This window comes from Mauremys reevesii, linkage group 26 (genome assembly GCF_016161935.1).
Source record: "Mauremys reevesii isolate NIE-2019 linkage group 26, ASM1616193v1, whole genome shotgun sequence".
Classification (NCBI taxonomy): domain Eukaryota; kingdom Metazoa; phylum Chordata; order Testudines; family Geoemydidae; genus Mauremys; species Mauremys reevesii.
The window spans coordinates 16,131,869-16,147,266 of record NC_052648.1 but is presented as its reverse complement, the minus strand read 5'-3'; the positions used below and the strand labels follow the sequence as shown (position 1 = coordinate 16,147,266).

At 48.0% G+C, this 15,398-nt stretch overlaps 1 protein-coding gene across 7 annotated transcripts in view; it reads right to left on the bottom strand.

Annotated features, from left to right (window-relative positions):
- LOC120391770 (excitatory amino acid transporter 1-like) overlaps window positions 1–15,398 on the bottom strand; it is a 125,342-nt gene that overhangs the window by 46,903 nt on the left and 63,041 nt on the right. For all 7 annotated transcript variants that reach the window (XR_005591475.1, XM_039515844.1, XM_039515840.1 and 4 more), the window contains 2 exons: window positions 3,184–3,444; window positions 806–943 (listed from right to left, as the gene is read on the bottom strand). Coding sequence is in view for 6 of the 7 variants with exons in the window: in XM_039515840.1 (XP_039371774.1) it covers window positions 806–943; window positions 3,184–3,444 (399 nt within the window). In the remaining variant the exon portion in view is untranslated. The remainder of the gene's footprint in view (window positions 1–805; window positions 944–3,183; window positions 3,445–15,398) is intronic.

Sequence of the window (15,398 nt, the reverse complement as noted above, 5' to 3'; positions counted from 1 at the left end):
GAGGCTGCAGAGGAATATGGGGTGTGGGAGGCAGGCTTTGGGTGTGTAGGGAAATGTGGGGGCAGAAAGCAAACTTTGTGGGGCATATGAGGCAGACTGAAGAGAAGCGTGAGGAGACTGTAGGGAGTGCAAAGAAATGGGGTGACAGAGGGAAAAGGAGGAGGTAGGGTAAAGGAGAAGGGAGTGAAAGATGGGGCTGGTCAAGGTGGGAGGGGGTCTGGAGACAGGAGCCTTTGAGAGCCCTTGAGGAGATGTGAATTATGAGGCAGAGCGGGTGGGCAGGGAGGATTGGGAGCCAGGACAGTGATGGGGAGCGGGCTGGAAGGTGCTGGAATGGCTGCTGTGTTAGCGAAGGGGAAAGGGAGCCCCCTCCAAGCAGCCATTGGGCAATCTACAGTTTTGCCTGGCTCTCTCAGGTGCACTGTGACCCTGCAATGCTCACACACGCTTTGGGGGTGGGCACTTCCTCCTAACGCCTGAAGGCAAATGAATACCTCCAGCGCCTCCCCGCTCCCCAGTGCATCTTTAAGTCTCAGGATTGCAGCACTGGGGGCTGGCAGGACCATCATGGTTTCCCCTCACCCTTCCCAGAAAGGCATAAGACTTCCTGCTCCCCTGACCTCCACACCAAGGCAGCCAGGGGACAGATGAGTCAATCCCACTTGCCATAATCCCAGACAAGGCCTGGACATGGTCAATCAGGGACCTGCAGCGAGAGCTGGGTCAGTGGCTGGCAGTGCTTTTGCAGGGTGCTGCATGGCCTGTAGGATGCAGACAGCTGCAAGCACCAGGAAAGGTCCCTCACCTGTGACCAGGCTGGAGACAATGAGGGGAAGAACCAGCATCTGGAGCATCCGCATCAGCAGCTCTCCTGGGAAGGAGAAATACTTGATCTGGCGATAGGTCATCTTGTAGGGTCGGAGGGCAAAGGCCAAAATGATCCCTGAGAAATAAGGGATAAGAAGGGAAACAGGATGGTGTCTGCCCCAGCAGTATCTCCAAATCCTGCTGAAAGCGACAGCACCTGCAGTGTGGGCCCTAGGTCCTGTCCTGCTGCCTTCCTCATGCACACCAGCCCAACGGCGGGCCCTGCTGCCCTAGGACTGCCAATTTTGATTGGACATATTCCTGGAGGTTTCATCACATGACCTAATCTTTAATTAAAGATTGATCTTTAATTCCTGGATACGCCAGGACAATTCCGGAGCGCTGGCTGGCATCCCTGTGCTCCCTGCCCCTGCAGACATGCAATGTGCACAGGGCCTATGGCGGGCACTGGGCCCTCCCCTCCTAACCCCTGTCCTCCCCACACCTCCAGTGTGCACAAGGCCAATGGCAGGCTATGGGTCCTCCCTCCTAGACTCATCCCCCACCATGCACATAGGGCCTATGGTGGGCTCTGGGCCCTCCCCCACTGTCCTTCCCCTCCTGCAATGGGCACAGGGCCAATTGGTCCCTCAGACATCCTGGCTCTTGCAGAGATGCCGAAATACTGTTAGTACCACGAGTGGTGCAAGCCCTTTGGAGACATGACGGTGGAGCCAGGTCCCTAGGAACAATGAGCATGGCAGCCTGATGCTGCTGGGGTACCAAACCTGGTGATTCTTCCCCAGGAGAGTTACAAACAAATAACAGAATGTCCCACCCCTGTGGGAGCCGAGCCCTCCAAACTGCTTCTCAAGCTTGAAGGGTTCCCCAGTTTCCTCCCCATTTCCTCAGCTGAGCTGCCTTTGAGTGCAGCTCCTTACGGCAGCCAGAGGGGTCACGCTACAGCTATAAGAGGCACCTGCTCCTCTGCTCCCTGTAGCTTGCTAGCACCATCGTTGGCACAGCTCCTCCTGTGCAGCGGGCACTGAGAGCTCAGAGCCACCTCGTTGGGTTCAAATCTCTGGGATGCCACCATGTCTAAATTAAAGGCTGAGGTGAGATGCTGACTTGGGAGGGAATGAATCTGTGCAATCAAAGGGTTAAACACAGCCCCCTGTGAGAGGCCTGTCCTTTAGCCATTGCCTCAGTGAGCACGAATGTGCCAGGCATGGAGAATGGCCCTTTCCACAGGATAAGGATTCCTGGGACTCTCCCTTATTACAGGGGATGTTGCTCATGTAAACGGTGAGCTCCCCGTCTGGTAAACAGGAGCCACACCATGAGAGTGCACCAGCCAGCCACCCTTCAGCAAGAGGGGAAACAGCTCTGCTCTAAACTTCCCTGCTGCACTCCTGGGTTGCATTTCTAGCCATGCAGCTCACCCATGCAAACACTTCAAGGCAAGAAGAGTCCATCTGACTGCCTGTATTGCACAAGCCAGAGACTTCACCCCATGATTCTGCAGCGAGCCAATTGAAATGGTTGAGCTAGAGCGGATCTTTTAGAAAAAGACGTCCAGTCTTGATTTAAAGAATCCAAGTGATGGAGATTCTACCACTCCTTTGGCTGGTCTAAAGCGAGTTACAGGACGGCTCCCTGCCTCAGTTTCCCCTCTGGGCAGTGGGGATAAGGAGACTTACTCTGTTGGGGCTGGGAGGTTTCCTGAGGGACTGACTGTCTGTAAAGCTCTCAGAGAACCTCGTGCAGCGGAGGTTTAGTGTCACTTTCTGTAGTTCTCTTCTGAGGCTGGCTGTTATGAGCCACCACGTGCTGGAACCATGCTGCTTTGCACATAGGCAGTGCCTTGTGCCTGAGGCTCTCATATCATCCTCACTTTCCCAGGTGCAGCAAACCCCCTTAGTGGAGGCACAGCTTATAGCAGCACAGGGCTTTTTAAGCTACTAAAGCTATACAGTTCCCCAAGGCAAATGATCTAAAAAAGACCTTTTTCTGGAATAACTGCACCTACATGAGCAGTTTTTGCCTCTATAAACTGTTGTAAAGAATCACCCCTGCACAACACCCTTACACCGGCAAACATTCCTAGTGCAGAGGCAGCCAGCTCTGTGAGGCGAAGCCTGGCTCTGCCAGAGTTCCAGATGGGAACAGTGGACAGTACAATAAGGCCCTGATCTGTAGATGCTCTTGCAATGCAATGCCTGATAATGGAGGCAGTGAGAGATGAAGGGACTTGCCCAAGGGCACAGAGTTGCTTGTGGCAGAACCCTGACCCCGGCACGCTTCTTTAATCACCCTCTGTGCTAACCTAATGAAGCTCCTCAGGCAGCACAGCACTGCCCTGCACAGGCTCCTTACCCAGTAGGACAGCACTGATGGTGAAGAGGACAAAGGCATTTCTCCTGAGGAAGCCCTTGGCGCTGTCTTTGGTGATGCTGTGCATCCGCTTCTTGGCCCGTGCTGCCCGCTCCTGCACTGCCTTTTGGAAGCGCTGCACCCGGCTGTTGGACCTGAGACGCTTGGCTGACTCCTCCTTCAGGAAGAGGCTGTTCACATGGCCCCGCTGGTCACTCATAATCAGATCGAGCCCCTGGTCCAGAAGACACAGTTCTTGGGAAACTAGGAGGGGAGAAGCAGAGTGGAGAAAGAGTCAGAAGGCAGCATGAAATCTCCCTAATCTTGACAGTGCCCCCCGGCCCTCCAGATATAACTACTCAGGCTGTTTGGGAGGCTGTTCTGGAAAGCCCCCCAGAGCAGAATCAGAAACAGGACATTGCATTTGGGGAGCTGCCAGGGGTTTGAATTACTTTGATTCCGACTCTAGTTTAAAAGCTATAATGGCATCATTTCACCCAAGCAGCAGGGGAACAGGAGCCCCGCTGCGGGGAATGCAGGCACTGGCTCGGGTGTGGCTGAGATCAGATGGACAGTCTCACTCCTTTTCAAGAGAATTTGTGGGCTGGACAATGATGAGATTTCTCCTTCTCCATCCAGATGATATTTTTTTAAAATATACAAATGATTCCATAGAAACCCAAGCAAACCAAACTTCCCAAACTGGTGCTGCAAAAACAATTTTGCATAAGGGAAAATAGCCCCTATGTTTTTCATGGACACAGAGGAAAGAAATAAAAGCCCTCCGTAGCTTTCACCAAGTGGGAAAGTTGTGATTTTTTTCTCTGTTATTTGTAAACTTTATTTCAATTGCACAGCTTTCAAACAGCACATCTGACACATTTTCATTGCTTCTTCCTCCCCCAAACCAAGCTGAAAGAATTCTTCCTGGTTGTATTTTCACTGGCACACCTGGAGTCCTTTCTTGTGTTTACAGATCTGAAGGTCAAAAGCACTTCTTTCTCTCCAGAGAAGCAAATAATGGGCCTAATTCTGCTCTCAGTTACACCAGCGAAAATGTGGAGCAAATCCAGAACAGTCAATGGAGTAAACTTTTATTTACACCAGTGTGACTGAGAGTGCAAGCTCATCCTTTGACTTTATAAAGTTTCATGATTCCCTGAAGGCAACAGTGCGTGAGTTAGTGAGAGTTTGTGTGTTGTGGGACTAGGAATGAGGGTGTGCTTTTTTAATTTAAATTTGTATTGTTTTGTGAGTATGTGTCTGTGTGTGAATATGTTTTTGACAGCATGTGTGTGTGAATATGTGTGATTGCAAAGTGTGTATGTGTGAGTGTGCACACACAATTACACTATTATCCCTGAAAAGAGTCTGATGGATCACAGAATATCAGGGTTGGAAGGGACCTCAGGAGATAATCTAGTCCAACCCCCTGCTCAAAGCAGGACCAATCCCCAGACAGATTTTTACACCAGTTCCCTAAATGGCCCCCTCAAGGATTGAACTCACAACCCTGGGTTTAGATGGAAAAGGTGAAATTTTATCTATGTCCAAAATAGCAAATTCACCCCAAATGAGAGAATTTCTATTATCATGTGGGTCAATTGCTGACCTCTTCCACAACCCAGCCTCTCATTCCCCCTCATCAGTGCTGCTGTTGTGTGAGGTTACTTGGGAAAATTGGAACAATTGCACTTTTTAATTAGTCCTCAATCAGAGTCATTTTAAAGCTCCTCTGGCTCCCCAAATGCAAGCTCCTTCTTGTAATGCTGGGAAGCGCTGAGTCCCAGATCAGATGTTATAGGCAAGGCTACAGTTGCCCAACATTCCATAAGAACATAAGAACAGCCGTACTGGGTCAGACCAAAGGTCCATCTAGCCCAGTATCTGTCTACCGACAGTGGCCAATGCCAGGTGCCCCAGAGGGAGTGAACCTAACAGGCAATGACCAAGTGATCTCTCTCCTGCCATCTATCTCCATCCTCTGACGAACAGAGGCTAGGGACACCATTCTTACCCATCCTGGCTAATAGCCTGTCATAGGTTTATTAATTATAAGACTAATCCGCCTTTCTAATACTCACTATACTGAATAGAAGAAAATACTTCAGGAAGCTTGGAGAGCCTGGATATACGTCTGGCCCCTCTTAGATCCAAAGAGAGAACAACCCCCAAAACAAAGAACACAAACAAAGACTTCCCTCCACAGAGATTTGAAATTATCTTGTCCCTTGATTGGTCCTCTGGTCAGGTGTCTGTAAGGTTACTGAGCTTGTTAACCCTTTACAGGTAAAAGAGACATTAACCCTTAACTATCTGTTTATGACATAGCCATTTATGGACTTAGCCACCATGAATTTATCCAGTTCCCTTTTAAACATTGTTATAGTCCTAGCCTTCACAACCTTCTCAGATAAGGAGTTCCACAAGTTGACTGTGGGCTGCGTGAAGAAGAACTTCCTTTTATTTGTTTTAAACCTGCTGCCTATTAATTTCTTTTGGTGACCCCTAGTTCTTGTATTATGGGAATAAGTAAATAACTTTTCCTTATCCACTTTCTCAACATCACTCATGATTTTATATACCTCTATCATGTCCCCCCCTTAGTCTTCTCTTTTCCAAGCTGAAGAGTCCTAGCCTCTGTAATCTTTCCTCGTATGGGACCCTCTCCAAACTCCTAATCATTTTAGTTGCCCTTTTCTGAACCTTTTCTAGTGCTAGAATATCTTTTTTGAGGTGAGGAGACCACATCTGTACACAGTATTTGAGATGTGGGTGTACCATGGATTTATATAAGGGCAATACTATATTCTCAGTCGTATTCTCTATCCCCTTTTTAATGATTCCTAACATTCTGTTTGCTTTTTTGACCGCCTCTGCACACTGCGTGGACATCGTCAGAGAACTATCCACGATGACACCAAGATCTTTTTCCTGACTCGTTGTAGCTAAATTAGCCCCCAACATATTGTATGTATAGTTGGGGTTATTTTTTCCAACGTGCATTACTTTACATTTATCCACATTAAATTTCATTTGCCATTTTGTTGCCCAATCACCTAGTTTTGTGAGATCTTTTTGAAGTTCTTCACAATATGCTTTGGTCTTAACTATCTTGAGCAGTTTAGTATCATCTGCAAACTTTGCCACCTCACTGTTTACCCCTTTCTCCAGATCATTTATGAATAAATTGTATAGGATTGGTCCTAGGACTGACCCTTGGGGAACACCACTAGTTACCCCACTCCATTCTGAGAATTTACCATTAATTCCTATCTTTTGTTCTCTGTCTTTTAACCAGTTCTCAATCCATGAAAGGACCTTCCCTTTTATCCCATGACAGCTTAATTTACGTAAGAGCCTTTGGTGAGGGACCTTGTCAAAGGCTTTATGGAAAGCTAAGTACACTATGTCCACCGGATCCCCCTTGTCCACATGTTTGTTGACCCCTTCAAAGAACTCTAATAGCTAAGTAAGACATCATTTCCCTTTACAGAAACCATGTTGACTACTGCTCAACAGTTTATGTTTTTCTATGTGTCTGACAATTTTATTCTTAACTATTGTTTCAACTAATTTGCCCGGTACCAACGTTAGACTTACCGGTCTGTAATTGCTGGGATCACCCCTAGAGCCCTTTTTAAATATTGGCATTACATTAGCTAACTTCCAGTCATTGGGTACTGAAGCCGATTTAAAAGGACAGGTTACAAACCTTAGTTAATAGATCCGCAACGTCACATTTGAGTTTTCAGAACTCTTGGGTGAATGTCATCTGGTCCCAGTGACTTGTTAATGTTGAGTTTATCAATTAATTCCAAAACCTCCTCTAGTGACACTTCAATCTGTGACAGTTCCTCAGATTTGTCACCTACAAAAGCCAGCTCAGGTTTGGGAATCTCCCTAACATCCTCAGCCGTGAAGACTGAAGCAAAGAATTCATTTAGTTTCTCCGCAATGACTTTATCGTCTTTAAGCGCTCCTTTTGTATTTTGATCGTCAAGGGGCCCCACTGGTTGTTTAGCAGGCTTCCTGCTTCTGATGTATTTAAAAAAACATTTTATTACCACCTTTGGAGTTTTTGGCTAGCCGTTCTTCAAACTCTTCTTTGGCTTTTCTTATTACACTCTTGCACTTAAGTTGGCAGTGTTTGTGCTCCTTTCTATTTGCCTCACTAGGATTTGACTTCCACTTTTTAAAGGAAGTCTTTTTTATCTCTCACTGCTTCTTTTACATGGTTGTTAAGCCACGGTGGCTCTTTTTTAGTTCTTTTACCGTGTTTCTTAATTTGGGGTATACATTGAAGTTGGGCCTCTATTATGGTGTCTTTAAAAAGGGCCCATGCAACTTGCAGGGATTTCACTTTAGTCACTGTACCTTTTAACTTTTGTTTAACTAACCCCCTCCTTTTTGTATAGTTCCCCCTTTTGAAATTAAATGCCACAGTGTTGGGCTGTTGAGGTGTTCTTCCCACCACAGGGATGTTGAATGCTATTGTATTATGGTCACTATTTCCAAGCGGTCCTGCTATAGTTACCTCTTGGACCAGCTCCTGCGCACCACTCAGGATTAAATCTAGAGTTGCCTCTCCCCTTGTGGGTTCCTGTACCAGCTGCTCCATGAAGCAGTCATTTAAAGTATCGAGAAATTTTATCTCCGCATTTCGTCCTGAAGTGAAATGTTCCCAGTCAATATGGGGATAATTGAAATCCCCCACTATTATTGGGTTCTTAATTTTGATAGCCTCTCTAATTTCCCTTAGCATTTCATCATCACTATTACTGTCCTGGTCAGGTGGTCGATAATAGATCCCTAATGTTATATTTTCATTAGAGCACAAAATTTCTAGCCATAGAGATTCTATGGAACATGTGGATTCGCTTAAGATTTTTACTTCATTTGAATCTACATTTTCTTTCACATATAGTGCCACTCCTCCCCCTGAACGACCTGTTCTGTCCTTCCGATATATTTTGTACCCTGGAATGATTGTGTCCCATTGATTGCTCTCAGTCCACCAGGTTTCTGTGATGCCTATTATATCTATATCCTCCTTTATCACAAGGCACTCTAGTTCACACACCTTATTATTTAGACTTCTAGCATTTGTGTACAAGCACTTTAAAAACTTGCCCCTGTTTATTTGTCTGCCCTTTTCTGATGTGCCAGATTCTTTTTTATATGACTGTTTATCATCTGACCCGGCCCTTACATTATCATAGAATCATAGAATCTCAGGGTTGGAAGGGACCTCAGGAGGTATCTAGTCCAACCCCCTGCTCAAAGCAGGACCAAACCCAACTAAATCATTCCAGCCAGGGCTTTGTCAAGCCTGACCTTAAAAACCTCTAAGGAAGGAGATTCCACCACCTCCCTAGGTAACCCATTCCAGTTCTTCACCACCCTACTAGTGAAAAAGTTTTTCCTAATATCCAACCTAAACCTCCCCCTCTGCAACTTGAGACCATTACTCCTTGTTCTGTCATCTTCTACCACTGAGAACAGTCTAGATCCATCCTCTTTGGAACCCCCTTTCATGTAGTTGAAAGCAGCTATCAAATCCCCCCTCATTCTTCTCTTCTGCAGACTAAACAATCCCAGTTCCCTCAGCCTCTCCTCACAAGTCATGTGCTCCAGCCCCCTAATCATTTTTGTTGCCCTCCGCTGGACTCTCTCCAATTTATCCACATCCTTCTTGTAGTGTGGGGCCCAAAACTGGACACAGTACTCCAAATGAGGCCTCACCAGTGCTGAGTAGAGGGGAATGATCACATCCCTTGATCTGCTGGAAATGCCCCTACCTATACAACCCAAAATGCCATTAGCCTTCTTGGCAACAAGGGCACACTGTTGACTCATATTCAGCTTTTCGTCCACCGTAACCCCTAGGTCCTTTTCTGCAGAACTGCTACCCAGCCATTCGGTCCCTAGTCTGTAGCAGTGCATGGGATTCTTCCGTCCTAAGTGCAGCACTCTGCACTTGTCCTTGTTGAACCTCATCATATTTCTTTTGAACCAATCCTCTAATTTGTCTAGGTCCCTCTGTATCCTATCCCTACCCTCCAGCATATCAACCACTCCTCCCAGTTTAGTGTCATCTGCAAACTTGCTAAGGGTGCAGTCCACACCATCCTCCAGATCGTTAATGAAGATATTGAACAAAACCGGCCCCAGCACCGACCCTTGGGGCACTCCACTTGATACCGGCTGCCAACTAGACATGGAACCATTGATCACTACCCGTTGAGCCCGACCATCTAGCCAGTTTTCTATCCACCTTACCGTCCATTCATCCAGCCCAGACTTCTTTAACTTCTTTATCCTCTTCCATCCTCTGCTCCTGACTATAACCTGGAGATTCTCTATCATCAGACTCTCCCCTAAAAGAAGTCTGTGTCCGATCCACATGCTCCTCTGCAGCAGTCGGCTTTCCCCCCCATCTCCTAGTTTAAAAACTGCTCTACAACCTTTTTAATGTTTAGTGCCAGCAGTCTGGATCCACTTTGGTTTAGGTGGAGCCCATCTCTCCTGTATAGGCTCCTCCCATCCCAGAAGTTTCCCCAGTTCCTAATGAACGTGAACCCCTCCTCTCTACACCATCGTCTCATCCACGCATTGAGACTCTGAAGCTCTGCCTGCCTACCTGGCCCTGCGCGTGGAACTGGGAGCATTTCTGAGAATGCCACCAGAGATGTCCTGGATTTCAGTCTCTTCCCTAGCAGCCTAAATTTGGCTTCCAGGACATCTCTCCTACCCTTCCCTATGTCATTGGTACCTACATGTACCATGACCACCGGCTCCTCCCCAGCACTACACATAAGTCTGTCTAGATGCCTCGAGAGATCCGCAACCTTTGCACCAGGCAGGCAAGTCACCATACGGTTCTCCCGGTCATCACAAACCCAGCTAGCTACGTTTCTAATGATCGAATCTCCCATTACTAACACCTGCCTTTTCCTAGAAACTGGAGTTCCCTCCCCCGGAGAGGTAACTTCAGTGCAAGAGGCAACCCCAGCACCATCTGGAAGGAGGGTCCCAACTACGGGAAGGTTTCCCTCTGCTCCCATTGACTGCTCTGCTTCCCTGGGCCGTTCCTCCTCCTCAACAGCGCAGGGGCTGTCTGAGCGGAGGTGGGACAATTCTACAGTGTCCCGGAGAGCCTCGTCAACATACCTTTGCTCTCAATGATCCCCTTGCTGGGCCTAGGCAACATGGATGAGGAAGCTACCTGATTCAAATGCAGCGGGGATAAGAGCTGGACCTCTGGGGCAAGGGATAGTGAAGGGGGTGGGTTAAGGCAAAGAGCTTGTGGGTGGGGGAAAGTGGGACTGCAGGCTGGTGGAGAGGAGAGGAAAATTAGGACTGAGAGTTGGGGGAAGACTGGGACTGGCTAGACAAGGAGACTAGGACTACGAACCAGTGGGGGCAGAAGCAGATAGGGGGTGGTGAGACAGATCTCCCCTCGCACCCTGACTCTTCATCAGAACTGGGTCCAGCTGGGCAAAGAGATGGGGACAAAAAGTTGGGTGGGGGGGGACAAAACTGAGATTGGACAGGTAGCTCAGAGAGGGAGACTGGGAATGGGAGCCACTGGGGATGGGAAATGTATACAGGATGGGGAGTGACTACATACAGCCGGTATCAAGTGGAGTGCCCCAAGGATCGGTGCTGGGGCCGGTTTTGTTCAATATCTTCATTAACGATCTGGAGGATGGTGTGGACTGCACCCTTAGCAAGTTTGGAGATGACACTAAACTGGGAGGAGTGGTTGATACGCTGGAGGGTAGGGATAGGATACAGAGGGACCTAGACAAATTAGAGGATTGGGCCAAAAGAAATATGATGAGGTTCAACAAGGACAAGTGCAGAGTCCTGCACTTAGGACGGAAGAATCCCATGCACTGCTACAGACTAGGGACCGAATGGCTGGGTAGCAGTTCTGCAGAAAAGGACCTAGGGGTTACGGTGGACGAAAAGCTGAATATGAGTCAACAGTGTGCCCTTGTTGCCAAGAAGGCTAATGGCATTTTGGGTTGTATAAGTAGGGGCATTTCCAGCAGATCGAGGAATTCCCCTCTATTCAGCACTGGTGAGGCCTCATTTGGAGTACTGTGTCCAGTTTTGGGCCCCACACTACAAGAAGGATGTGGATAAATTGGAGAGAGTCCAGCCGAGGGCAACAAAAATGATTAGGGGCTGGAGCACATGACTTATGAGGAGAGGCTGAGGAACTGGGATTGTTTAGTCTGCAGAAGAGAAGAATGAGGGGGGATTTGATAGCTGCTTTCAACTACCTGAAAGGGGGTTCCAAAGAGGATGGATCTAGACTGTTCTCAGTGGTAGAAGATGACAGAACAAGGAGTAATGGTCTCAAGTTGCAGAGGGGGAGGTTTAGGTTGGACATTAGGAAAAACTTTTTCACTAGTAGGGTGGTGAAGAACTGGAATGGGTTACCTAGGGAGGTGGTGGAATCTCCTTCCTTAGAGGTTTTTAAGGTCAGGCTTGACAAAGCCCTGGCTGGGATGATTTAGTTGGGTTTGGTCCTGCTTTGAGCAGGGGGTTAAATAAATAATAATAAAATAATAATTGGAGATATACCAATCTCCTAGAACTGGAAGGGACCTTGAAAGGTCATTGAGTCCAGCCCCCTGCCTTCACTAGCAGGACCAATTTTTGCCCCAGATCCCTAAGTGGCCCCCTCAAGGATTGAACTCACAACCCTGGGTTTAGCAGGCCAATGCTCAAACCACTGAGCTATCCCTCCCCCAGGGTTGGACTAGATGACCTCCTGAGGCCCCTTCCAACCCTGAGATTCTATGAACCAAGAGATGGCGGCGGAGGAAAAAACAAAAGCAAAAACAACCAAGAGCTGCCAGCGCATAGGAAAAATTGGTGGGGGCTGAGCACCCACCGGCAGCTCCACGCCCTGCCCCCCCGCGCTTTCACTCTGCCTCCACCTCCCCTGAGCTGGCTGCCACGTCCTGCTTCTCTCTCCAGCACTTGTGCCGCCATTCAGCTGATTAGCGCAAGTCTGGGAGGGAGGGGTGAGGAGGAGGAATGTGGCATGTTTAGGGAAGAGGCGGGGCGAGGGCAGGGATTTGGGGAGGGATCCAAGGAGGAGGGAGGGGCGGAGTCAGGGTGAGGCTAGGGAGGAGTTGGGGTGGGGGAGCTCGAGCCCCCTCTGCCTGTGCGCCGGAGGGCAAAATATCGGGACAATTTGAACATCGGTCGGGACGCGGAACAAACAAGTAAATATCGGGACATCTGGTCACCCTACCTCTTGCATTGATACAGAGAGCCGTGCACTGTGGGTATCTACCCCACTGTGCAACTGGCCACGGGATGCTTTGAGAAGGGTTTGCAATGCCACATGGGGGCAGGTACAGTATCACATAATGAAGGTTTCTCAATTCCATCATTCCATGGGAATCCTACTAGATTGTCAGCTGGTTTTCAACTGCCCTGGTAACCTGCGAGCCAGCCAGCTCTGTCAAAAAGCATGGATCCTACACTGCTGTTCAGCATTGTGCTGTGCATTATGAACAGAGCTATAAGAGGAGCCCAACGGCAGGCTATTCGGCTGAGGGATGCCTTGAAGGAGCATATTAACACTGAGCCATAGTAATGTGTGTTGCTATAGCGTGCTGAGCTTGGCATTGTTTGTTTGCACCTTGCTAGGAACCGTGTAATGATTGCTGTGTGCGCCCAAAAACTAACACATTGTAAATCACGTTTTAAAGTAGCACTCGGTAATATGACCAACTGATATTGCTGAACACTAACATCAGAAGTCCACAGAAGTGTGTGTGTGGCGGGGGGAAAGTGTGTGACAGTGTGTGTGTGTGTGTGCGTCAGCATGCTGTCTCTAAGTTCAGACAGCAGCCGGAAGCAACCAATCCTGAGGCAGAAGCTGGTGCACAGACAGCTGGTGTCCACCTGTCCTCCCACCCCACCCCAGCTCAGCGGAGACAGGTACACCGGTGGGGGGAGGGTGACAGCTCAACATCAGCCCCCGCCCTCCCTCCCTGACTCTGCACAGCACCAATCTCTTCCCCCAGCAGCAGCCCGCACTGCCTGCCTGCCGCTGTGATGGTAGTGCGGGGAGAGCAGGATTCCATATTAATGTGATGATTTTGTGATTCCCTCCAAGTTCTCCCACAGCCTCCTCTCCCCACAGACCAAAGAGAGCCACCCTCTCCCCTGCAGTCCAGGCAGGATTGTGTTTGCTGCTCTAGCCGGCATGCTCAGCTTGGCAGTAGCCATGTGAGCTCTCCATGCTGAGCAGTTTCAGAACTTCCTGGGGCTTTGAAAGGGGAAGGGTGCACGTCTGTGTAGCTGGATGCAGGGCAGCAGAGTTCAAAACAGCGAGCAGAGTGGTCACGGTGGGCATTGTGGGATACCTCCTGGAGGCCCCTTATGGTGATGTAATGAATGCAGTGTCGACACTGATGCTTTGGCTATCTAACTTTGCCACAAAAAGCTCTACGTCTCTCATTGTGGTAGTTTTGTCGGCATAGCAGGGGAGTTAAATTGGCGGGAGGAGCATGGTAGTGTGTACACCTCCACTGTTCTGTCATTGAAAGCTGCCTTTTGCTGACAAAACTGTGTAGTGTAGACAAGGGCTAAGGCTAGGTCGACGAAAGGCAGCTTATGTCGACCTATATCACTATTGACACTACAGTCTTGCTCCCACCGATGTAAGTGCCCTGCTACACCAACATAACCCCACTTCCATGAGAGGCTTAGACCTTATGTCAGTGTAGTTAGGGAAACACAGTGTCTGCGTAGACAGTGTCCCTTATATTGGCTGTTATTCTTGTCAATTTCATGGCTTCTGCGGTGGTTATAAGTCCACCAAACATAGGTTGACTTAAGATTGTAGTGTAGACATGCCCTAAGAATGACTAAGCCAGATGGATAGGAGACTCGTCTATGATTCTGGAGACAAGTTCAAGTCCCTGCTCCAATGACTAGTTAATTAGTTATAAAGAGTGGAATAGCTTCAACAGGAGAGATTGAGAGCTACTGCTCTTCCCACTATCATCATCATCATGTTCCCATTATGCCTCTGGTGTTTAGAGCAGCGATGAAGCTCCTCCACTTCTGTCTGTTTCTGGCAAGTCTTTCAATGGTTCCCCAGCTGTGCCCTGGGTTTTTCAGCTCAGCTTCCACAGCTCTTTGCCCTGTTGTTTTTAGGTGGCCTCGTTCTCGCTTGCCTTCAGGTGTCCATCTTATTGCAATTCTGGTGATGGAATTAGTTTCCCTCAGAAGCACATGGTCAATCCCTCTCCAACGCCTTCTGGCAATGATGGTGCTCATATCCTCTTGGCTGCATTGTGCCAATAGATCTTGGTTTGAGATTGTTCTGGGCCAAAAGATACAGAGGATTTTTCTGAGGCAGGTTGTATGAAATGAGGACAGTGTGGACATGTCGTACTTTCTCATTCCCCAGCATTCTGCACTATAAAGTAATGTTGAAAGTAGGCAGCTCTCATAAATCTTGAGATTGGGTTTGTTGATGTATTTTGATGCTTTCTAGACTGCTCCTTAAGATTGATTTTGTTCCGAATGTCCTGGCTTGTTCCACCATCCTTGCTGATGGTGCTGCCCAAGTATATGAATGTTTCTACACTGGTGAGAACATAATCCTCTATCCGTATTGGTGATGGGGAGGCAATATTAAATGTCATATCATCGGTCTTATTGCAGTTGATTTTCAGTCCAGTTTGCTGGCTGAATGTGTTGAGTTGTTTTTTCTTGTATATGGTATTGGGTATGTGATAGGAGAGCGAGATCATCTGTGAAGTCCAGGTCTTCAAGGGATAAGAAGAATGTCCATTTAAAGCCTCCTGGCATATCTTCTGTTGTATGCTGCATTACCCAGTCGATGGTAATGTTGAAGAGGACTGCAGACATGACACATCCCTGACGTACTCCTGTTTTGACTTCAAAACTGAGCTCACTAAGATCAAACACTGCATGTAAAGTTGGAATAGAAGCTTTTGATTATGTTGATTACACGGAGAGGGATTCCATGTGCCCGCAGAATGTGCTGTAGGCTGGTCCTGTTAATGCTATCAAAAACCTTCTCAAAATCTATTAAGTTTATGGAGAGGTGCTGTTGCCATTCTAAGCATTGTTCTATTATGTTTCGTAGAGTGAAGATTTGATCTGTGCTTCCAAGCCCTTTCTGAAAACCGGCTTCCTCTTTTCTGAGA